General features: G+C 44.6%; 1 protein-coding gene across 1 annotated transcript in view; it reads left to right on the top strand.

Moving 5' to 3' along the window:
* Positions 1-22,708, top strand: part of GLG1 (golgi glycoprotein 1) — a 155,560-nt gene extending 132,852 nt beyond the window's left edge. Inside the window, exons 13-26 of the mRNA XM_008534104.2 lie at positions 1,164-1,250; positions 2,551-2,613; positions 3,387-3,500; positions 4,211-4,299; positions 5,266-5,383; positions 6,634-6,726; positions 8,980-9,117; positions 10,502-10,625; positions 11,347-11,489; positions 11,679-11,780; positions 13,188-13,295; positions 14,697-14,817; positions 15,453-15,559; positions 17,587-22,708. Of these exons, the coding sequence (XP_008532326.2) occupies positions 1,164-1,250; positions 2,551-2,613; positions 3,387-3,500; positions 4,211-4,299; positions 5,266-5,383; positions 6,634-6,726; positions 8,980-9,117; positions 10,502-10,625; positions 11,347-11,489; positions 11,679-11,780; positions 13,188-13,295; positions 14,697-14,817; positions 15,453-15,559; positions 17,587-17,754 (1,575 nt within the window). The 3' untranslated portion in view covers positions 17,755-22,708. The remainder of the gene's footprint in view (positions 1-1,163; positions 1,251-2,550; positions 2,614-3,386; positions 3,501-4,210; positions 4,300-5,265; positions 5,384-6,633; positions 6,727-8,979; positions 9,118-10,501; positions 10,626-11,346; positions 11,490-11,678; positions 11,781-13,187; positions 13,296-14,696; positions 14,818-15,452; positions 15,560-17,586) is intronic.
* Positions 22,709-25,392: the final 2,684 nt, after the last annotated feature.

Raw genomic sequence — 25,392 nt, 5'->3', positions numbered from 1 at the left:
CAGGTGTGAACATGGCACCACTTGGCACGCCATGCTATGGTAGGCATCCCACATATAAAGCAGAGGAAGATGGACACTGATGTTAGCTCGTGGCCAGTCTTCCTCAGCAAAAAGAGGAGGATTGGTGGCAGATGTTAGCTCAGGGCTAATCTTCAAAAGATAAAATTAAATTAAAAAATAAACTGAGGAAAGGATTCCGTGAATAGGGTTTTTCCCGTAGCTGTTTATCTTACTCCCAAATGTTTTATGCATTTTCCTTTGGGTTCCCTCACCACCACCATCACCAATTCTGGCTGTTGTATGATACCTACAGCCCTCTCCTCCCTTCTCATTCTAATTCTGCGCAGGGAGGTTCTTGCAGAATGGTCAGTAAGTTAAACTTGATCCTTTAACAGAGCATTTTGCTGAGAAATAGCTGTTGATATGCTTTGGGAAAGTGAGCTGATATTATACTTCAAATCTCTAAATCTCTAAGAGGAATAGTGATAGGCTGATGCTATGGGGTAGCTCCAGCTCAGTTTCTAAAGCCCAGACAAGACAGCTTTTAGATCCCCAAGCCCTAGTGTGCTCACTTGTTTCAGGGTTTCCCTCAGAGGATCCTTTTAATGGGGGCTGGGGTTAGAGTCCTAGATTGGACTTGCAGGAGCTATTGGTTCTGTGCTGTGTTTCCGACTCTGGGTCCCAACCTGCTTTGCCCATGAAGAGTCTTAAAATATGCCACATCTTTCCCTGTGAATTTGCTGTTCAACAATTATTATCAAAATGCAGATTTAAAATGGAAGACAAAGATTATCAAAACACAGGTAAAAATGGAATGGCAGGGTGTTAATGAATGAAATAAAGTCCTGATTATTTTAGACTCTGAGGACACCCAAACGCTGATGATGATTAATTGTTGGACTTACCAATTTGGCCTTCTGGAGGATTCTCATGGCTGTTGTATCCCCTTAAACCTCTTAACCACCCTGTTACGTCAAGTACTTATCCTTTCAACAATCCCAGTTTGGAGAATCAGATAAAGCATTAGTGTTCTGTTCTGTGAAGTCATTTTAATAAGAGAAGAAGAAGAGGACCTCTGAAAAGGAAGTCGACACTAGTATCTCAGCTTCCCTTGACCATTTATGCAACTGGCAAATGCCAAGGGATTGCCTTTTGATTTGCAGGAGCTTGAGTGCCTCCAGGATCATCTCGATGACTTGGCTGTAGAATGCAGAGATATAGTCGGCAACCTCACCGAGTTAGAATCCGAGGTAAGCATTTGCAGCTCACAGAAGGAGAGTGTCCTGTCAGCAGCCTTTGCTTTTTTTCTTAGTTCTACTGTTTCTAGACTCTTGAGCATGCAGAGTCTCTGTAAAACAAAAGAAGCCTTGTCAGATTCTCTCCATTTGCTTTATAAAGAAGTATATTGTGTTGCTTCCCGAACCCCTCTCCTCATTTCTCTAGAAAAACACTCTATACATTTAGCTCTTTGGTTTTCTTCATGTTAGAATTATCACAGTGATTAGATGTATCGTTTTCCCCCCCTTTTAGAAAATATAGCAAATGTACTTCAGATCTCTTAATCACATTCAAGAATAGTCCAAGCATTCCTATTCCCTTATCTTTAGCTTTTTCAGTTAGGTCATTTGGTAATGTTTGTGTGTTTAATGAAATAAAAACGTGGGACTTCCAGTTAAACATGAACGATTGAATACGTGTTCCATCCTGAAACCCATTCAATTGTAAAAACGGGGGTTAAAAAACCTCATAAGCATAGGCATATTATTTAGAAATACAGAGATTATTACAGGGTGGAGCAGCTAAAAAGTTAAAATTGGCTTGTGCAGAAATCACGGTAACAAAGAAACAAAGAATTGCTTTTTTATTTTATCTAACCCTTTTAGAACTATTTGAATTGTCAAAATTGGCAATACATAAAATTACATTTCTCAGCATCTTTTTTTGCTTTCTGTTTTTCAAAAGTTTATTGCCTTTTTCATCTTCTGTCATCTCCTCTCCCATTCTCATGTCCTTGTGGGCTAATGAGGACATTCTGGGTGTGTAACTTGAAAGGAAGATCTTGTTTCAGCAGCTAGTGCTATGCGGCGGGTACTGAGCTTAAAGGCGTTCAGTGTGGTTCCCCAGATGCAGTGGTTTGTCATCTGGTTTGAGGACAGTGATCTCGTTTAGGAGCTTAGAAACTAAAGATAGAGGTCAGTTACTCCTATTTTCTTTTTGAACTGCTTAGCTTTTTGGGGAAAATTCCAAAGGCTTTACATACTCTAATATTATTTTTAAATACTTTTTTCTCCCCACCGTTCTTAATTCTGCATTCTCTTTTGTTTGGGCACAAGGGGAATCTGCCTCTAGAAAACTTGCCTTTCGAAGTATAATGGAGGAGCAGTTCTATCTATGCTGGGGCTATCTTACTTAAATACTAGGGTAGTTTTTAGATGTCCATTTTAGATTATATACCCATCAGATGCTACTAATTCAGAAAAAGAAACTGCTCCTACTCTTACCCCTGGCTGTTTCTAAAGCAGAATTATTAATGTATGTTATCTTCTACAGGATATTCAAATAGAAGCCTTGCTGATGAGAGCCTGTGAACCCATAATTCAGAACTTTTGCCACGTAAGTGATGTCTGGAAAAACAAGGGTCACAAATAGAACCAGATTCACTGGGCCTCTGGCCCGCAAGTGTGTTGGACTCATCTCTGTCTCCAGCACACGTTTCTCCTGAGTGATAGCCAACTTTGACAAGGTAAAGTTAAAATGTAAACATCATCGAGAGAGGAGTGCCACCATCCTGGGAAACCTTATTTGATTATCCCTTGTGGGTACCCAGGTGTGTGGTTAGCAGCACTTGTTGAGATGCCTTTTATAAACAGAGAGAAAAGGGGGAAGCCACTATCAGCATGGCTGAGTTGCTTCAGATACATCAGTCCAGGATTTGTTAGCAATAATAGTGGCTTTCCCCTTCCAGCTGTCTCCTTGTACCTCGATATTGGGGGAATTCTGTTAGTTTATTCACTTACTGAACTATCTAAATTGTGGGAGTGAAGCACACCGAGGACCCGTGAGGATCTGACACCCAGGAGGCGGTGTCAGATGCTACCCTGAAAGCCAGCTTCCAACATCAGAAGGAAGGGAGTAAAGGCCCTGCATGGTGCATGTTCTCATTGGCGCTTCATGTGGGGCAACTTGCTGTGTAAATTTTATTCCCCTGAATGTTTATTCTTTGTAATTTCTCCAGCTTATTTTGACATGATTTGTGGTATATCTTGTTTGTGAAGGCTCTAGAATCAGTCTAGAATCAGTCTTGTTTGTATTTCTCATGGGCTGGGGCGTAGGGTTTTTTCATTAGAGGTTACAAATAAGGTGTAAATGTGCACTGCTTTCCCCAGGATGTGGCAGATAACCAGATAGACTCTGGGGACCTGATGGAGTGTCTGATACAGAACAAGCACCAGAAAGATATGAATGAGAAGTGTGCCATTGGAGTCACTCACTTCCAACTGGTCAGTAACACCTGGCAGGTCCTTCTTGCCTTGGCTCTTTGGATGGCTACTGAATCCCTTCCTCTTTTAGAACATCAGAGCACCACTTCTGTGAAAAACCATTTTCTCCAAATATATGTCCTATTTCGATTTATTCTCAGTAAATGTGATGTTTTTATCTGCTAGGGCCAGGTACTTTGTTAGACTTGGGAAATGCAATGATAGATAAGACAGGGTCTGTACCCTTAAGGAGCATGCAATCCAGTGGGGATGGGGACAAATAAACAGGCGTTTCCTGCTTCAGTCACACTGCTTGCTTACATAAGATATTTTAGCTTTTCCTTTGACAGTTAGTATCAGTGGGGTCTGCTATTTTGTGTCACTGTTCAGTGCAGCAGCCCAAATGTATATCAATACTCTGGACTCTAAGCCTTTTTTTCTTTTAAATCATACTACCCAGGGTTGGCATTTGAATAAGATGGTTAAACTATGCTCTCCATAGTTACCACATGTCAAAAGGCAGTGTTTCTGGTAAAGCAAGCACTTCCCTCCCAGGAGGATGACATCCAGTCAACTGTGTAAAATTGATCTCTTCTCCGGGCCTGTTGCCTTTAACAAACGGTATCGAGGGCCGCTGAGTGCAGGCACGGGGAGACAGAGGTGGAATGACAGATCCTGCCCTTGTCAACTCCACTCAATATTCTGATTTTCTTTCTGATCATCTTTTTCAGGTGCAGATGAAGGATTTTCGATTCTCTTACAAATTTAAAATGGCCTGCAAAGAGGATGTGTTGAAACTTTGCCCCAACATAAAGAAGAAGTATGTAGCTTTTAATTGATTCGTTCTGCTTCCCCAAAGTCCCTCTTAGTTACTGAATGAACACCCAAGACGCCAGGCAGCCTCCTGCTGTCTGGCAGATTAGCCCTGGAGACCTCCTGCACGCTCCTTTGGTGGTATGGCCAAACACTTGGATTGTCTGGACAGATCGTCTTTATAGCTGCCTAGAGCCACAAATGGTGGTGGTAGTTCTGATATGGAGAGCCTATAGTCTAAAGGAGCATTTTGAATTTTTCCAGGTTAAGGCCATCTAACTGATGAAGCAGATATAGATTGTTTACTTAGAGGAGCAAGTTGCAGTATGAATAAAAGACGTTAACTGCCTTCCTCCTGACATCATTCCATTAAGTTGTTTCTTCAGGGAAACAGCAGAGGCTTTTACTGAGTCAAAGATCTTAGGAAGAAACAAAACCTTTATTCATTTAAGAATTAGGTCTTATTGAGGAGAGTGATGAGCTGTTATAGCATGGCTACCCAAATGCTTCCATGTTACTCTTTGAAAAGGCACATTTCTAGAAAACATTTGCCCGCAAATCAAGTTCCCATTTTGCTCAGGTTTCTGTACCTTTCTGGAATGAGTGTCACAGTACATCAAAGACACAGTTCAGAGTTAAGAGCAGCATTCCTCTCTGGTCACATGTTTTTAACAAAACAAGTGTTGAACTGTGCTTGCACACATGTCCCCTCTCTGGCCTCCCCACCAGTCAGAAATGTAGTCAGAATGTAGTCAGAATTGTAGTCAGCATGGCCCAACTTTTATGACATACACAGTCAAATTACTACTTTTAGCACTCTGAAAGGAGAGTGAGACTTACAGGAAAGGCATTGGGAAACACAGAGGGGTCACGGATTCTGGGGAGGTGGTATGGCACCTGCCCCCGTCCAGTTCTCAGCTGTCTGCGCACGTGTGGCTCCTGCCAGTCTCAAGTCTTCTCTTTTCCTTGGCAGGGTGGACGTGGTGATCTGCCTAAGCACCACCGTGCGCAATGACACTCTCCAGGAAGCCAAGGAACACAGGGTGTCCCTGAAGTGCCGCAAGCAGCTGCGGGTGGAAGAGCTGGAGATGGTAATGCCTCGTTGCACAGTCTCTGGTCCCAGAAGCCACAGGGGCAGGGCTTAGAAAGTTGGGTGAGAGGCGAGGGCAAATTGGAAGATTTTATTAACAACTGTTGAATGGAAAAGACTCAGAGCTAAGTGCTGAAATTTTACCATATGGCAGCTTCTTGCTTTACCTTTTTTTTAATGATAAAATATTTTTATAATTTTATGTGCGGATAAAATACTGCACATAACTGGAAGTCCAGCTGTAAGACAAGCTGTAAGCATGTGATACAGTCATTGCGTCAATAATGTCCTCAAGGATCGAGGGTCTTTCTCTCTCCGCTCCGCTATCCCTGGCACTAACTTGATCGTAAGGCTGGCTTCCTTCATGGCTGCATGATGGCTGCCCGCAACAACTGGGCTACTTGCGCCAATATTCGTCTGCAGCAGGAAAATAAAAACAAGAGAAAACTACCCCCAGCATGAAATACAGATCCTTCCCTTCAATTTGATTGTGTCAGCTTGAGATCTGTGCTTACTGCCTGAGCAACAGTTTCCAGGGAAATGCCACACTCTGGTGAGCTTACTCATCATTGAGGCGAAATGGATATTGGGAAGTCAAGCACAGGCTGCACTATAAGAAGAAACTTCTTACTTTTCTTTTGAGGTTAAGCACAAAGCATGTTAAGAAGACAGGTAAAAATTTTTTGTGATATGTTTTATATTGTGAATCATACTTATTTCATCTCAGTCTAAGCGACAACTAGTACTGAACACCAAACACCATTAATGTTGCAAAAGTTGCATTACCATATTTTCACATATAGTGGTAGTGATTCAGTGACACTTATGTTTAAGTGGAGCTGGCCTAAATGCTCTATTTTAGTTGGGACTTTGGGTCCCTAGCTTTGACCCTAGCTCTTTCAGTAAAATAATAAAGGCAGGACCCTACATTTATATAATGGTTTTAACTTTCTAATGTGGTTTTTGCATGATATTAATCTTATTTCACCTCATAGCAGTCCTGTGAAGGGGTCAGGGTAGATGGTAGCATTTCATCGTAGAAAGAAAGTCCAAGGCCAAGTAGCTAGTTAGTGGCAGAACTGACACTAAATCCCATTTGTCCGTTTACTACAGCGGCCACACGGCTGCCACTTTGCTGTGTAAAAGCGGTGGTCATTAGCCAAGATCCAGTCAACAAATAAGTCTGTAGAACATTTGACATCTCCAGCTTAAAATAAGCTCACTTTTCTATGCTGGTTCCCTCTCATGCAGACAGAAGACATCCGTCTGGAACCAGACCTGTACGAAGCCTGCAAGAGTGACATTAAGAACTACTGTTCCACTGTGCAATATGGCAATGCTCAGGTAATGTTTTGTGTTGATTTTTTAATTGTAAAGGTAACATGTTAATAATTAATTCTTCACCAGTGAGATAGACCCCATCACATCCTTTCCAGCCTGATCAGCCCCTCTTTTTTTTTGGTGAGGAATATTGTCCATGAGCAACATCCATGTCAGTCTTCCTCTATTTTGTATGTAGGATGCCACCACAGCGTGACCTGATGAGCAGTGTGTAGGTCCACACACGGGATCCAAACGTGCAAACCCCAGGCTACCAAAGTAGAGCATGCGAGCTTAACCAGTATGCCGCCAGGCCAGCCCCATGATCATCCCCTCCTAAGCTGTGCCAGGGTACTTTCCCCAAAGTTCCTCACCTGCATTCCTCTCTGTCTCCTCTTCATTGTCTCCCCTCTTTCAGGTTACCCTGTCCTTCCCTACCTTGTCTGCCTAGTATACTGCTAATGATCCTTCAAATGCCTCTTCCTCTCTATAGCTTTCCTAACACTCTGCATCTCCAAAATTAATTTATTCCCTTATACATTTCCATTGCACAGAAGTTCTTAACTAGAGGTCACATAAGAATTTCCTAGGGAACTTTTTTGGGGGTTTTTTTTGTGTGTGTGTGTGAGGAAGATTGGCCCTGAGCTAATGTCTATGCCCATCTTCCTCTATTTTGTATATGAGATGCCACCACAGCATGGCTTGATGAGCGGTGCGTAGGTCTGCACCCAGGATCCGAACCTGTGAAACCCAGGCCACCAAAGCAGAGCAAGCAAACTTAACCATTATGCCACTGGGCCAGCCCCCTTTTTTTTTCTTTTTTTAATACACAGAACAGGGCCCTACCCAGAATCATCAGAGTGAAGTGCAAGTGATTTTTTTTATTGTTCTCCCCTGGACTCACCTCCCTCTTCTAGTTGAGGGCATTGCCATGGTGCTTTAGCCTTTGAGATAATGGCTTCATTGTCTTCTTGATCTATTATTGTTGATGCCAAGTCTGATGTCAGTCTGATTCTCATTTCTGTGTAGTTAATCTCTCTCTGAATTTTTTCTTTATTTTTAATGATCTGTAACTTCACTGTGACATAATTAGGAATGGTTTTTGTTTTCTTTATCCTAGTTTTTTCCGTCTCAGAATTCATGTCTTCATTTCTGGGAAATTCTCAGTCATGTTTGTTCACATATTGTCTTCCTTTTCCTTCCTTTTGGAACTCCTGTTTAGACAGTTGGAGCATCTGAATCTGTCCTCCATGTCTCTTAACTTTTTCTTTCATGCTTTCCATTTTTTTGTTTCTTTGTACTACATTGAAGTAATTCCATTTCCCAGCTTAGTAATTTGTTCTTCAGCTCTGTCTGTTTTGCTCTTTAGAGAGACCACCAATTGGGTTTTATTTTTCATTTCCAAGATCTGTAATTCATTCTTTTCATAAGTACCTGTTTTTGACTGTTGTTTACTATTTCATTCTGTATTGCTCTGAGGATAGTAAATATATTTTTTAATTGCTCTCCTACCTTTTTCCCTCAGTTATTTGGTGATTCTTGGTTGTGCCTTGAGGATTTCATAGAAATCTCATGACTTCATGCTACGGCCCTAGCTATTGCAGCTTCCCATCTGCTTCTCTTCTTTATTTTTTTTTATAATACCTATAAGGTTGATGTAGGGGAGATTTCAGGATATACTTAATTTATTATCTTAAAACCCGTCCTGTAGCACTTTATGCTTTTATGTTAACCCACTCATCTTTTTTATTGTAGTTATTTGTTTATATAAGTTTGCCCTGTGAGATTGTGTATTCGTCAAGGGTAAGGATTGGGTCTGATTCTTATCTGGCATCTAATGGTCTGTTCTCATGTGGTAAATGGTGAGTTGAACTGCACCTCCTGTCTTGTGCCTACTGTCTAGTCAGGATTATTGCTCCAGGGAAATGCAGAGAGCCTGTGTATGCTCCAGAAGGAATCTTGACAAGGAACAGGTCTAGAAGGCAGAAGAAACTGGGAATCCTGAATGGGTTTCCTTCCCTTTGGACTCCAGTGCAGCCTGCTATTCATCTGTAATTTTATGCAATTTGATTTGCTGTTAGTCCTCAGGTTATAAATCTATAAATATAATTCTTCTTGGTGAGGAAATCCTGATTCCTATTAACCTAGGAATTAGAAATGGAAGGTACTTGGATAGGAAAATGTGGGACACACTAAGAACTGAATGCTTCGGTCAGAATACATGGATTATCAATCCTTCATACACCCCTTAACTTGACCATAATTCTTATGCCATAGATTATTGAATGTCTGAAAGAAAACAAGAAGCAGCTAAGTAACCGTTGCCACCAGAAAGTTTTTAAGCTGCAGGAAACAGAGATGATGGACCCAGAACTAGATTACACCCTCATGAGAGTCTGCAAGCAGATGATAAAGGTAAGGGATCCAAAACCAAGGGTTAAGCACAGGGTAAGTAAAAATGACAGCAACATAACTTCTTGAAATTTCAGAGCAAATTCATATAATCTTTCCATTTCAACCTGTTTTATACAGCTAAGATGGTAGTTCTCAAAGGCTGGTCCCTAGAGCAGCAGCAGCAGCATCACCTGAGAACCTACAGATGCTCAGGGCCCCCCCCCCCCCCCCCGGAGCTACTGAATCAGAATCTCTGGGAGTGGAGAGTCTTTTTAACGAGCCTCCAGGGGATGCTGCTGTACGCTCAAGTTTGAAAACCACTGAGCTAAGATTCTCTTTGACCTAAGGCACAAGTAAAGAGATGTCCAATAAATATATGATTAAGTTTTGAGGGCAGAGTCGTAGGTATACCACAAAAGCCACCACTGAATGTCCTGATCATCCATCTACCACAATAAAAAGGCTTTGGTGTTCTACAAGTTCTTCTGCTTCATTTGCTTCTCCAGTGAACATTCTCTGCAGCAGGGCTGACTTGACAATCTAGGTGTCAGTTTGTGGATCTATCCACATATACGAGAGATTAAACTTCAGGTTCTAACCCCTTTTTTCAGCTTCCCTTTAAAATAAAATGTGACTTTTCACCCTATCAAATAAATTCCAAAGAGAATTTTAAAAGTTAGAGAAGTCTCTTTAGCTGGGCCTGGTAGAATTGAGTCCTTTGTAAAAGTGAAAATGTCGGGCTCTGATTTGAAGGAGCTTTGTGAGATTTTGAAAGCTTTTATAAAAATCAATCAGCAATCCATGTCTCCATATTAAGATATTAGTAGATTATAATTAGTAGATAGACTGTAGATTAGCAGGTAGAGTTTATTGCTAGTCCAAAATGGATCTCTGACTTCAAGGACACTAACAAGTGTACAGGGCCTAGCCCCACAGGATTCCGTAGGATTATAACCCCTATAGTTAACAGATGAACCAGATAGGTCCTTTCCCCACATCTCTGTCCACATTGGTTGGCGAGTAATTCCTAAATTTCCTATTGGGATTGAGTAGATTTGGCTTGAGGACTACATGGCCATGTGGTACAATGTTATATTCGTGCTTAAACAGGATTTAAGCTCATGAGATGTCATGTAATGTAACATAGCCGTGTAGGTAGAGAATCAATCTATGTAGAGTAGGAAACAGTGAGGTGGTAGAAAGAAATGTGAGAAATATAGTAGAGACTAGGTAAAGAAAGGGGGACTTGAGACTGAGTGCTTATTCAGACTTAGCCAGTTCTCTTGTACCACGTGATACCTTCAGGCTGTTTGTCTTAAGCTCCTCAATAGATCTAAGAGTGATACAGATCGTGTTAATTGCCACATTTGGATACCTATTTTTATAAAACTTTGTTTCTTTGCAGAGATTCTGTCCAGAAGCAGATTCCAAAACTATGTTGCAGTGCTTGAAGCAAAATAAAAACAGTGAATTGATGGATCCCAAATGCAAACAGATGATAACTAAGCGCCAGATCACCCAGAACACAGGTATCTTGGCTTGGCTTTCCTGGTCCCATTGAGCACAGCATAAGTGGAATCGAGTGGGCATATACTTGCATAGTTAAACCATAGGTGGTTTGTTCATCGTGAATTTTAAGGGAAGAGTCTAGATGTAAGAAAAATGACTTACTCCTTCCTTGAAGAATATCCAGAAGAACAGAATGAAAGTCATGTGAAAGAGAGGCCTGAAAAAATAGAAAACTGCTTTTGAAAGGCGTACAAAAGGAATCAGGGCTAGCATTCCTTGATAAGTATGAAGATTTAATAAAACTTCATGCACGTGGTAGGAGAATATATGAGTAATCTGTTTTAGAACAGAGAAATTTCACCTCTGCATTGCAAGACCTTGTAATTTACTGGGCAAGGTGAGTTAGAGATTCTGTTTTCAGTGTTTTTAAAATACGTTATGGGGAAAGTTGCTGGTGTCTGCTTGGTTTTGTGAGGACTGCTTGAACCTTGGTCTGAACAAACCCAGCAGAGCTGCCGCAGAGCAGAAGCATTCCTGGGGGTCTCGACATCCACTCTTTCACCCAATTATGTTACTGGTTAGAAATACTGTAGTGAGGGCACAGTAAACATGTATTAAGTAAACAAATCCGTGGTTTATTCATGGTCATTGCCATAATATGCCCCCTTTTGGAAGATGGATCTCAAAATTTGTGAATCCGGGTGGAATATTTTATCATGTGCTTATCTCTTTCTGCTCTAGATTACCGCTTAAACCCTGTGCTGAGGAAAGCCTGTAAAGCTGACATTCCTAAATTCTGTCATGGTATTCTGACTAAGGCCAAGGATGATTCGGAGCTCGAAGGTCAAGTCATCTCTTGCCTCAAGCTGAGATATGCTGACCAGGTAAAGTGGCCTGTGCTTTCCACAGAGGTGTATTTATGGAGCCACCACTATTCCTGATGCTCTTTTCTTTGGAAGTTCTTAGCTTGTTCCTACTTTCCCCAGACCTTTTTCATACCTTTCCCAAGCCAGGGCCAAATAAAAAGCTGAAGTTGTCTAATAGGCTGACTTTTCTCCCTTTGTTACAAGTAGCGCCTCTCTTCAGACTGTGAAGACCAGATCCGGATTATTATCCAGGAGTCTGCTCTAGATTACCGACTCGATCCTCAGCTCCAGCTACACTGCTCAGATGAGGTAGGTTTTGGGTATGAAGCTGGTTGTGAACAGAGCTGGTCAGAGAAATTTTTTTTTTTTGCTGAGGAAGTTTCACCTGAGCTAACATCCACTGCCACTGTTCCTCTTTTTTTGTATGTGAGCCACCGCCACAGCATGGCCACTGACAGACGAGCGGTGTGGGTCCATGCCCATGAACTGAACCTGGCCTGCCAAAGCGGAGTGTGCTGAACTTAACCACTAGGGCCCCGGGGCTGGCCCTCAGAGAAGTTCTTATTGGAGAAAAGTTCTTTATTCTACTCTCTTTCACTTCAGCCTTGAATCCAGGGTTTGTTGAAGGCCCATCTTCTAGGCTCTCCATTGTCTGAGTTCCTGGTTCTCCGTAACACTGAATTAGACTTGGCATTAGTCCTGTCGCTGTACAATGTTGGTTCCATATTTCTCTATGGAACAAGAGTATCCTTTTATTATTATATCTCTCTACATAGTTTGTTCTTCCCTTCTCCTTATTCTGATGGTCAGCCAGAACACCCCCAGGACTTGCCAGAAAGACAGAAGTGCTCCTATAAAGAAGCGTCTGTCCTTGGAAATGACTTCCTAGCTAGAAAAGGCCATCTGGGGAACCTTGTTCAACATATGTCAGTTTTAGGGGATTGTAGCTAAAGCTCTTTCAAAGAAGCTTACTCATAAAGCTGTCCAAAGAAGGTTACTTTTTTGTTTTTGTCTTTGCTGAGGAAGATTACCCCTGAGCTAATATCTATTGCCAGTCTTCCTTTTTTTTTGCTTGAGGAAGATTAGCCCTGGGCTAACATCCATGCCAGTCTTTCTCCATTTTATATGTGGGTCACTGCCACAGTATGGCTGATGAGTGGTGTAGGTCTGCACCTGGGATCCACACCCATGAGCGTAGGCTGCTGAAGTGGAGTGTGCCAAACTTAAGGACTACACCACAGGGCCAGCCCCAAGAAAGTTATGTGTTTAATCTGTGCTGCAGGCTGTGTTTCAGGACCTCTGTGTGTGTGTGTGTGTGTGTGTGTGTGTGTGTGTGTGTGTTTCCAAGTTGTGAATCTAAGTTGACCAAAGCTCTGTAAATGTCAAGCATTTGCTTTTAGTATTTTACTTGGCTTTATAAACTTCATGTGGAATCAGGAAGTAGCCTTCTTTGTGACCAGTCCTGGGACAGTCTGACTCAAATCTCAGCGTTGACAGAATAAAGATATGTGCATTGACTGGTTCTCTGTGTGCTAGTCCTTGTGAATGAGAACGGAGCCTGGCCCATACGGGAGGGAGGGGAGAGAAATCCACCAGGAATCTGTTTGAGAAGAGCCCTGGGCACGTGTGTGGGAAGATCACCAGATCCACACATTTCAGAAACAAGGTCTCTGGTGAGAGCAAGGGTGACCTTGTTTATCGGATGTCTCCTAATAGATCTCCAGTCTATGTGCTGAAGAAGCAGCAGCCCAGGAGCAGACAGGTCAAGTGGAGGAGTGCCTCAAAGTTAACCTGCTCAAAATCAAAACGGAAGGGTGTAAGAAGGTAACCGCCATCAATCACCATATTTCCGCCACTTGCTTTTCTCTTCTCTTGTTCCTTTTAAAGCTGTAGTCTGCATGTCTTAGTAAAATCTAAACCGTCCTTCCCAGAATTCTACTGTTTCCTCTTACCAGACTTTACCGTTAATTGCCTATAACTTAAATATTCTTTTACATGTACTAATTATTTGTGAGTATGTCTCCTCCTCATGACTAGACCATTGTTTAAGGGCATTGTGAGTGCTATACCAAAGCAAAATATCAATTCCAATATTTGACATTATATGATGTTTAGCAGATATTTTCATCTTCTCAAAATGTTCCACATTCCACATGGTCTGAGAAGTGGTAGAAGTTGGCTAAAAGCTAAATGTAGATATTTTCCTTGGACTACTTTGTCATCAAATGATCCCATCTAACTTTAAGAAGGACTTTTTGAACAATATTTGAGTTTTGGTTTTTATTATTGTTGTTTTACCGGGACTACAGTCTTTTTTTTTTTGAGGAAGATTAGCCCTGAGCTAACTACTGCCAATCCTCCTCTTTTTGCTGAGGAAGACTGGCCCTGAGCTAACATCCATGCCTATCTTCCTCTACATTATATGTGGGACGCCTCTACAGCATGGCTTTTGCCAAGTGGTGCCATGTCCGCACCCGGGATCTGAACCGGTGAACCCCAGGCCACCGAGAAGCAGAGAGCACAAACTTAACCACTGTGCCACTGGGCCGAGCCCCTGACTACTGTCTTTCTATTGAGGGCAGACTAATTTTTGTCTAAGAAAGCAGTTCTGTCCTGTCTTTACCTCCTATAATTTTATCACGTATAAATGGAGAGTCTGCAGAGCTGATTTCAGTTCTATCACATTCCTGTTCCTCTTATTCGGAACATCTTTAAACTCACAGAAGAGTTATTCTCATGGTGGAAGTTATCTTCTGTCAATTCTTTTTTCCCTTTTGAGGATAATAGAAGTAAAGTGAAATATTTTGCAAACAAATATACCTTTGTTTGATTGGGAATTTTAATATAGCATATTACTCTGATTTTCAGATTTCACATTTTCAGACTTAAAGTAACAAAATAACTGTATTACATAAATATAAAAACTAACATTTTGTATTTAATAATAGGGCATACCAGAATGCCGAAAACCTAAATCTGATCTTATAGCCCCCTGCTTTGTGTAGCACACAGCTTTGCATACGAAGTGTACGCAGGTCTATTATTGAATTCGATCAGATGCTAACAATCTGCGTTCTTTGCATCATCACACCTTGCTGTGCATCTCAGGCTCTTTTGACTCAACCTTCCCTCCTTAACTTTCTTTGTATATAAAGTATTTATAGACAACAGATCTGATGCATTTCCTGTATAAAAGCTCTGTCTACAACGATCCTGTCTTCCTAGGAAGTGTTAAACATGCTGAAGGAGAGCAAAGCAGACATCTTTGTGGACCCAGTTCTTCATACAGCTTGTGCCCTGGACATTAAACACCACTGTGCAGCCATCACCCCTGGCCGTGGGCGTCGTAAGTCACTGTGTTCCCGCTGAGCCTGTCTGAACCATCTTGGGAGGAGCAGGGACTCCCTGTGAGACATCAGCTGCAGCTACTCTGTTCTGTAGCTTCAGTTCAACCACAGACAGCACCTCCTGGGGGCCTGGTTGATGCTGGGACTAAGCCTTTGTGGCAAAATGAATTTGGGAATAATCCTGCAGGTTTGAAGTGACCTAGCCATGACCAGAGGTAAAGATTTGATGAAAAGGCAAAGTGGAGCTATTTATCAGGGAAGCAAAGTGAAGCCATCATCATGGCCCTTTTCACCCCCTTGTCCAAACCAAAACAGCTTCAGCAGCTTCCGCAGTGGCCACGTTAGGCTCAATAGATAAGTTTTATGTGAGGTGGAACCTGGGCAGCTGTAAAGTTGTTCCTGAGCTGTGCATGCCCAATAAAAAGAGAAATTTTAAGAGAGACTCTGGACAGCCAACCTTGGAAATTAAATATTCTTCTCCATGTTAGCTCTTGGGTTAAGTTTCCTGAATGGATTTAACTTTGGGTAGCCTACGGATCTCAATTCTCTAGTGCTTAGGTACCCGTCTCCCTAACCTTACAGAAATTTCCGTTGTGTACAGTTTCAGACTCTTCTTATCCCTTTCCTTCTACAGAAATGTCCTGCCTCATGGAGGCCTTGGAGGATAAGCGAGTGAGGTTACAACCTGAGTGCAAAAAACGCCTTAATGACCGGATCGAAATGTGGAGTTATGCAGCGAAGGTAATGACCAAGAGAATCTCCTGAAGTGGCCATCTCTTCTATCAGTTTCCTAGTCTCTGCGAGATACTTCACTGGTCTCCTTGTCCTTGTTGTGAGACTGGCAGTAAGTGTATTTGAAAAATCTATCAGTGCACCTGTCAGACTCCTTGGCTGTCTGTGAGCCTGGAGCCATCATCTCCCTTTGCATTGAGTTGTGTCTGCAAGGCTTTGCCAAGGCCACTACTTTCTGCCCTCAGTTGCCCATAGTCAACCACTGACAAGTGAGTCACCCAAAGGAAGCATGTGACTTAAGCCAGCCATGCAAAAGAGAAACCAGAAAACATGCCCATGGGAAAAGAACGATATCCAGCCCTTTCTGTCTTAAAGCTTGTTTTTCTAACTTTACAGTCTTTGGGAGAAGAATATATATGTGAGACTAGCCCCCAGCTAGCCTGGAATGTGGAGAATAATAGGATACTGGGAGACTTCAGGACACTAGTGAATGTTTAAGATACCCAGGCAGACTTGGGCTAGAGGAAATTTTTCCTACAAAAATTCAGCCTCAGAAGAAGAATGAGAGTTTTTCTCGTGTATACATTGGTTTGTAATTTACAAAACACTTTGATGGATATATTACCTCATTTGAATGTAGAAATCCTGCAAGGTAAGTTAAATGATCATTTCCTCACTTTATGGTAGAGGAAACTTTGACTTTGGAGATTATGATTTGCTCAAGATCCGTCGGTAAAAAAGTCAGGTTTCTAGTACCATCCTCTTTGTATCACCCCACACTAGGATAGACATTCGCAGTTACCTTAGATCAAGAGAGTGACCATGAGAACTCCCCTCCTTCTTGCCCAATTCCTCCTGTCACCCATTTGCTTAAAACTCAAGGGTAACAGGCAAGTGGGAAAAACCACAGAAAGTCTTCATACCTAGGTGTAAGCGAGATGAGAGGAAGAGATGACAGCTGACAACACAGCAAGCACACCCGTCACCCCTTCTCTCACGGGAGCAAAGTCATCTTTAAAGCCCTTGGTCAGATGAGGGAGCAGTGACACTAAATTAGTCTCTTCTTTCTTCACTGGTTTCCACTTTTGAGCCACTAAGCATTGCTTCAGAGTGCCTCCACTGCTTATATTGTGTTGGCAAATGTTTGTGCTCAAATTGCCTTAATCTGGAGCCTTCCTGCTTTGTTCTGTGTACCTGGGATGACCGTAGAAGCAGCCCAGACCTCTCTGGGCCAGACTCCTCTGAGGCGTCAGACTAAGGTGAGACTCAAAAGGACAGGTTCCTTTGCACCTGGTGAACCATTCGATCCTGATCCTGCCGTAGGAGGCGAGCGTAGAGGGCTGTTGGAGAAAGCAGGGAGAGAAACTGAGGATGAAAACTGTTAGACTACCAGTGTCCACAGCTGGGGGAATGGTTAGGTGGGTTCAGTCGGTATACGTCATGTTTGCACATTGGTTTTGATGGGGGGATGCGTATGACATAATGGTGAGTGAAAATAAGGCAAGATGTAGAATTAGCCCCTAGTACCATCTCAGCTTTTCTCTTTGTTTTTAAAAAGGCAGCAAACATGATGAAGAAAATAAATCAGAATACCTAAAAACCTGTGACCTTGTGTAAGTCACTTAGCCGCCTCCCCACCCTCAGGCTTCTGGGTCATCTGTAATGTGGGAGTAATAAAATCTATTCGTAAGGATTGGCACCAGGACTAAATGATTGAAAACACATCTAGCCCTTTCCCAGGGCCCAACACGTCGTCGAGTCCTCAGTGTGAGGGCTGTTACTATGTTGGCTACGATGAACTGTATGAGACTCCACCTCTTTGTATTTGTCTGTATCTTCTAATTTTCTGTAGTAGATAGGTCCAGTAGTATGATCAGGAAGAAGACTTTGAGTTCTCTGTTTGACTTTTCTTGTCCAAGCCCTCTCTCCCCGAAAGAAATGACATAAATTAACTAGGAATCAAGGGGAGCAAGTTAGAGCCAGCAGAGCCCCTGCCTAGATCTCTCAGAAGATGATGCTGCCATGTGTCATTCCAGGTAGCCCCAGCGGATGGCTTCTCTGACCTCGCCATGCAAGTGATGACATCTCCGTCAAAGAACTACATTCTCTCTGTGATCAGCGGGAGCATCTGTATATTGTTCCTGATTGGCCTGATGTGTGGACGTATCACCAAGCGAGTGACACGAGAGCTCAAGGACAGGTAGAGCCACCTTGACCACCAAAGGAACTACCTGTCCAGTGCCCAGTCTGTACAGCCCTCCTGTATAGTGTACCCACTCACCTCGTTCTTCTAAGAGGTGACACCAACACTCATGTTAGAGCAGCAGCAGGTATCCACTGCGTTGTCCCATCTCAGACTTCGCCCCTGTCCATGGTGTCCTCCTCCTCCTCGACCATTTGTGCAGCATCAGCAGCTGGCCACTTTGGTTATTGCCTTTGTTGGCAAACTTGGATTTACCTGCCCGTAGACAAGTCTCTCTCATACCAATGGAATTACCAATACTTCCAGAACCAACTCACCTGACCTGCAACTCAAATGATTTTTTTTAAAAAAAAAAACACCAAAAAAAAAAAAGGAATTTTTAAAGAAAGAAAAAAATGTATATAGTAACACATCTCCTCCAGGCTTGCTTTGGGCGATGGGGTTATGTCTTCGTGACTGTGTAAAGTGAAGGCAGGACTTTAGAGGGAAACGCACCACCCAATACTCTGTAGCTGGGGTGTCTTGCTCATTTCTCAAAAGCACCTTTGGGCCACGTCAGGGCCACGGACTTCACCAAGTAGTGGGAAACCTTTAACTAGCCTGCTTTGGGTCTTGTTTTCTTCTGCTGGAACAGTGATGCCTTCCAGTTCCCACCCTAACAGAATCACTGCTGGTCAAGACTCCAAGGCCGTGATCTCCTCACCTCGGTGACGTGAAGCATGTGCTTCCCTAGGCAAGGGCATGTGGGTTGGGGAAGGGATCAGAAGTGGGTGAAGCTGGTCAGTCCACTGATCTGCGCTGAGAGGCTGGACCCTGAGTCCAGGCAGCAGGATCCCGGTAATCTCCTTCCTCCAGGCTAGTGCAGGACTCAGTCACATCTAGACTGACTCTGCTGGAGTAGCAGTTACCCCAGAAACCCTCCACTTCACAGGAGGCGGGAACTGTGGGGCAAGGGGGCTCAGGGCAGGAAGGAGAGCGGGGGATTGATTCACTTTGCTTTATTTTCCAGGCAACAATGCAGGTCAGAGACAATGGCTCATAAAGATTTAGCGTGGCACAGGGTGTGACTGGCAGTCTAACCTGACCTTTCTGCAGGCTCAAGGCCAGCTTCCCAGACAAGCTCCTTTATGCCTCTACGTGGAGAGGGTGTGGAAAGTTATTACATTCAAAGATGGAGGCTTTTCTCCATTTTTTTTTCCTTTCTGTCCATTTGCTGCATACACCCACTGTAGTAGGCATCGGCTACATGTTGTACTTTGATGATTCAACAGTCTTTCCAGAATCTGAGCTCTATGGAAGCAGCATTCCTGGCCGTCCTCCCTCATCCCTGCGTGTGGAGATGACAGGTTTGGAGTATAAAGAGGGAGGAGTGCAGGCATCATGGTTCAACCTGGCACAGCTTGGCTTGAGTTTAGGGCTGGAGTCACAGTGGCTGCACAAGAGGGCGGCATGTACAGTAGGAGATATATTTATATAATATATATTTTATTAACCTGATAGACGTCCACAAGTATTATAAATCATGTGCCTAAAACTGTCCACATAGACCATGGCACCCTTCCTTGCCCTGCCCCTCCTTTGCCACTGTCCACATGTGCTGTGGGACCTGCACAACATTTGTCTTCCCTGAAATGTGCTCAATACAAAGTGGGTCAATTTGTGGATCAGTTGATCCAAATTACTCCGTGTCTAACCTGACTGACATATATTTGAATACTGTGGTTTTCTTCTTTTTCTTTCTTTTTTCTTTTTGCTATCCTTCCTGGAGGCAGTAGGTTCCAGAAGCCAGCTGTATATCCCCCCTACCTAGGGTACTACAAGTCTCCAAGGGGAGCTGCTAAGCTGCTTGGTCCTCTCAGTCCTGCTTTTAGGGTCTTCCTGATTCTCAGCAACTGCCCTGGGATTCTTCAGTCTCAAAACTTGAAACTCTTGGCATCCGAGCAGCACCCCCTCCTGCCACCACTGTCGGGCTGAATTGAGCTGGGGCAGGTAGTCCACCTCCAGGGTTCCCACCTGGGTGGCGGGGGCTTGGGATTGAGAACGGGGGATGTCATCTAAATGCAGGTCTCCACTGACGTGTCTGGTGTGATTTACAGGTTAGGATAAATGTTCACCATGTGATGAGAATGGGGTACCATTCTCCATCTCTGCAGTCTCCCTCCCAATACATGTAAAACATCTCCATGGTTTACGTGTTAGTCTTGGTCTTTCTGTTCTTTTTGAACTGAGAGACCATCTCATTAGTTGTCTGCAGCAGATCTGGAAGTTTGAAAAGGAGTTTGATTCTTGAAACATTTGTCACCTTTAGAAATGGTCAGAATAGAAGGGATGACTGCTGGTGTTTTCAATTACTGGTTGCTAGGAAGCATTTCACCATCTTACTTGGAATAGTTTCATGTGACTGGTTCTTGAGGGTCCCAGGTGGTGTTCCTGAGCAGTTTTCTACATCCAGGGGGCCCAGCACCATCTGAACTTGCAGCCCAACTGTACCTATTCTGTACCCCATTTGATATAACAAAACCGCTTCTGGGGCACCTCTGAGTACTGGCCTCATAGGTCAGTCATGGGTAAATCAACTAGTCAAGAACTCGTCAAGAAGAGGAAACCATGGCCCTAGATGAGGGACTGATGATGGACCTTGGTCTTTATCTCTTCTCCTGATGTCTAGCCCATGAACAATAACCTAAGCAGCAGAGCAGGTAGATTTTTTTTGCCAAGGCTCTAGGCACTTGCTGAAAATTAACAGTAGCCAGGTAACTCATCTGTCCTTGTCAGCTCACTGCAGTGTCTCAGGGACTCATACTTACTTAGTGTGCTCCACCACATTCCAGAGGCACGAGGAGATCAGTCTCCTGGGCTGGAGGCCCTGTGATACAGGAAATCAAAAATCTAGAGAAAACATCAAGAACGAGACCAACTGCTCCCTCTAACAGAGCTACCAACAGACGGGTAGCTCTGGGAGTGAGACCTGTATCCTGGTGCATCCCTGGCCTCCCTCTGCTATTGTTGGTGCCCCAAGAGAAGCCTGCTAGCACGATGTGCCCATATGGGAGCCATAGCAAAAGCTGGAGTTCAGTCCAGCCGGAAAACCCTCCTTCTCTGGGTTCCCTAGAGACCTTCTAGCTTCCCCTCCCAGTCCCGCTGTGGATCCGGTAGCTTGTTCTGAGCCAGTGCATCCTCAGAAGCAGGGGAATTCCAGTATTTAGTGAGCAAGTGTTGACCTGAGTTTGTGGCAGGCCTTTGGCTTTCTCACATCCTGCCCTGACTCTCCTTGGGGACAGTGAAGAGCTCTGCCAGTGGGGAGGGAGGGAGATTCTGCTTTCCTAGAAGAGGCAACAAAATTACTACCAGATTTCATTTCTTCCCATTTCCTGAGGCCATGTAATAGAAGAATCCAGTGGTAAAGAGGTCTGTAGCATCCATTTACATTTTATCAGATAAAGTGGAAAGGGAGTTGTATGCTGACTTCCCTCTACCTTCCCCAAGAGAAGATTTACTCTCATATGCAAGCGTGACTTCTGGAAGTGGCTCCCATCCTCCCCACCTCCAGGCTGTAGTACTGCGTCTAGCCCGGAGAGCCCCACTGTAGTGAGACCTCCAGGGAGGGGCGGGCTGCTTCACACGGCTTCCTTTCTTAGCGAGTCTTAAGTTCCCCTGAAACGGCCTTCACTCTCCGTTTCTTCCCCTCCCCGACCAAAGAATAAACATTCTCCACATATAACTTATTCTAAGTAAGCAGATGTGGAGAAGGAAGCTGAAATAGGGACCCTGGAAGCCAGCCAATCCAGTCTGACACATTCAACCTAAATTTTGGCCATAGAACAAAAAATATGTCTTTTAGAATCATGTGCATTTTGGTATGTTTACTTGCATTTCAGATTCTTATGAATTTGAAAAACCTCAAAGATCCCTTTTATTTCTCACCATTTGGACAGCTCCTAAGTAGTTTTATAAAGTGAGCATCTAGTGCCCTGAGTTTCTTCTGGGCCTTCAGGGACACTTCTAATTCACCTCTTCGCTACTGATCTTTGGTTCCCAAAGGCCTGGGGCCAGAGCTGATCTTCTGGCTTGCCTCTCTCTCTCTCATTTGTCTTTGGTTGGCAGTCTCTCTAACTCTACTCCTCTTGGTCCTCCTCCTCTCCACTAGGACCAGGATCACAAGTTAGGGTAGTCAAGTTTGAAGTCGAATTCCCCTTCCTGTCCAGACCTCAGACAACAGATCAGTTATTAGCAAACCCAGACTGACTTGTCAGAGTGACAGGCTTCCCCAGACCATCTGGTGAGATCACTGTGGAGACCCAGGGATTGTCTGTCATCTGGAGCACAAAGGTGGGACTGTCTGCCTGGGCTAGTGGTCACAGGGTCCTGATGGTGGTTTCCTCTCCTTCCCCCTTCCCCAGATCTTCACCACACACAGGTAGGGATGCTGGGATACATGCAGTGGAGAAATCTCCCTGGGCAAGGAGAAAATTCAGACAGTGCCTCTATATTCTGTTTTTGCCTTCCCCCCAACATAGAATGGACACCTGGACCCCAGAGCCCCACAGGCCCTATGCCAGACATGCTAGGGTGGTTCGAACAGGTCCCCTGGTCAGACTGCAGTGCACTGATGGAGTGGCCGACAGGAGAGCTGGCAGCTGGAGGCATCCTGAGCGGCTTCTCCCAGCACAGTGTTCCCAAGTCAGTCCAAGCAGGAAAACAGACTGTACAGCAAATGCTGTGTGAAATCTTAGGCCTTTAACTTTTTATTTTTAAGAAAGAAAGAAAAATTAACAAGCTTCTTTTGTAAATGGTTTTCCTTTCTATGTATAAAATCCTGGCAGTTCCTTGTTTTTACATGTTCATGCTGTGTAATTTTGAGATGTTACTGAGAATCTGAACATAATGTGCATTTTTTTCTGTACAGATGAAATGGGAGAATTTAATAAAGAGTTTGCAGGTTTTTACTTGTTAAATCTTCTGTGGTGACTGGGAGGATGCTGCACCCACCCACTCTGCTAGTGGAAGTTTGTGGAGCTGGAGCACTGATGCTCACAAAACTTACTGTGAGGTTTCTATCGTTCCTGGCTGATTAGGGCAGACAGACTGGGATCATAGGACTTTCAGAAGAGAGCTGGAATCAGATCTGGGGTTTACTCTCAGGCTGCTGTGTCCAAAATTACTCATTCTACTGATGGGTTTAAGCTATGTCATGAGGCTCCTTCCTGGGGAGAGCACATACGCAGAACCCCTTCTTGGATGGCACCTGCTCTCTAGTGGCCACCTTTCCATTCAGGCCCAGAACTAGGCCGCATTTATTTTCTGTGCCCTGCCATGTCCCCTTTTAATCAGTCCTCGTCTCCACATTCCAACAGCCCAGTCCTGGGGTCAGTGACCTCTGTGACACCCTTCCTGAGCCTTCTACCTCCTCCACTTTCAGCAAAGGTAATTTGCATCTGGGTGTTAAAAAGTAATAGTTTAAGGGACCAGCCCGGTGGCACAGCAGTTAAGTCCACGTGCTCACGTGCTCCGCTTTGGCGGCCCAGGGTTTGCCAGTCCGGATCCCAGGCGCAGACCTCCACCCCACTTATCAAACCATGCTGTGGCAGGTGTCCCACATATAAAGTAGAGGAAGATGGGTACAGATGTTAGCTCAGGGCCAATCTTCCTCAAAAAAAAAAATAATAATAATAATAGCTTAAGGAATTTGCATGGTAGCAAGGATTTCTTGAAGTGGTGATGTCCATATTAGGATTTGAGTAATGGGATGTTCAGAGAGAAAGGACGAGGTAACCTGGGACCCAGGGTTTCTTCTCAGAACTCCTCAAATCCATTTTCGGCAACAGTCATTTAGGAGATGATGCACCTGAGAGTAGAGTGGAGACTGGGAGAAGGTGAAGAGTCGCAGAAAGGAGGAAGAGCGTCTGGGGACCTTTTATGTCCCTCCTACAAATATTCCTCTGTCTAGGGAGCTCTGGGCAGCTGTCAGCCCTGAATGAGAGGCATCTGGGACCAGACACTCTTGAGTGTCCTGGAGAGGCTGCCCTGCTTTGCTGTAAATGTGGGAAATGAGGCGCTGGGTTCAGGCTCCTCATCTGTGGTATCCCCACAAGGCGAAGTGGCTCACCCAGCCCAGCTGCTCTCGGCCGCTCGAGGGCACGCCGCAGCAGTGACGGGAGCGTGCTGCCCAGCTGAAGCCTCAGCCGGCTCTGAAGGAATCGCCCCACCCCCAGATTTTGTGTGTGAAGATATTTCTGGGTAAGATCTTTGGCCAACTTCAATCCTCAGAGACATCGGGCATTTGTTCTTAAAAGGGGCTAAGAATGAAAAGGTTTTAGACAAAAAGGGGAGAACCTTAGACCATCCAACTCTCTCACTTGGATGAAGGAGTGAGCTGCAGAGCCGGGGAGGGACCTTGCTTTCACAGACAGCTGATTAGCAGCAAAACGAGAATGTCTGCCCCTGCCATATGCTTTTTCGTCTGACGAGCCAGATTGGCTTTGGGACCCGTATGACCAAACTAAAACCCCAGCCCCCATCAGACTCCGGGCGGGGGCGGCTGACCTGACTCTGGCATCTGCAGACCCCCGGCAGGCCTCCCTTAGGAGCTATTGGTCCTGGTCCTGAGGTCCCACCTCGCTTTCCCAAAGCAGCCCACAGCACAGTACTGTCTTCTTAAAGTCCCTGTATTTGTGGAGAAAGCTGGACAGTCTGCGAGGGAAAAGAAGAAGCCAAGGGATAATGAAAGGCAGCAGACTAGGAGGAAGCTGCTTGGAGCAAGGAGGGAGAGGCTGGGGCACGGGCAGCTTCTTGAGGACGTTGAAGCTGCTGGGGCTTGGCCCCTCACGCCCTATGGCCCTGGCAGGAGTATGCCTTCCACCCGCCTGCATCCTGGAACCAGGGGCTGGTCCTTGACCCTTTCAGGTGAAGGGCTCCGTAGGGTGGGCCCAACAGAGCAGCGAGGACGAGGCCGTAGACCAGCGCTGCACCCAGCAGCCCCGGGTAACAGTAGGTGATGGCAGTGATGGTCTGTTCCACCTCCACTGCGGAGGAAACAGGCCCAGAATGAAAGGTGAGCCCAGCCAGCCCTCTGACATTGCGTCTTCATGGTCTCCTCCCTGCCACTGTCTCCTTCCAAAGAGCTTTCTCCGGCTCACTTTCTCCTCCTAGAGGTTGTATTACTCCCCATTTATAGATGGGAAAGTTAGATTGAAGGTCTCTAAAGGCAGAGACGGTTTGGACTGGGTGTAGTAGGTGGGTGGGTGGATCTAAGGCCAAGAGAAGGTAAAAGACTCACCTGAGGGGCCACAGAGTTGGGGGCGAACCAGGACTGGACCCAGGTGCTCTTGCTGGCTCTGCGCACTTCCCCAGCCGTAAGCTCAGGGCTCGGCTCTGACTGCATCGTCCACAGGAGCTCCCAGGTCCTCCGTGGGGAGGGTGCCTCCGCTCTCTGAGCTCCTGAATGTATTCTGTTCCTGCCCTTCAGCAGACCTTTAGCGCAGCCTTCCTTGCATTCTAAACATTGCTTCAGCGTCTGACCTAGCTTTCGAGACTCCCTAACGTCCAGACCGTGTTCCAGTCATCCCTCTGCCCTGGCAAATACTTAGTACTCCATAAATATTTGTTGAAAGGGTCAGTTTGACAGTGAAAAGTCATGGCT

This window comes from Equus przewalskii, chromosome 3 (assembly GCF_037783145.1).
Source record: "Equus przewalskii isolate Varuska chromosome 3, EquPr2, whole genome shotgun sequence".
Taxonomy (NCBI): domain Eukaryota; kingdom Metazoa; phylum Chordata; class Mammalia; order Perissodactyla; family Equidae; genus Equus; species Equus przewalskii.
The sequence above is the reverse complement of the archived record's forward strand: the minus strand, read 5'-3'. Positions and strand labels throughout refer to the sequence as shown.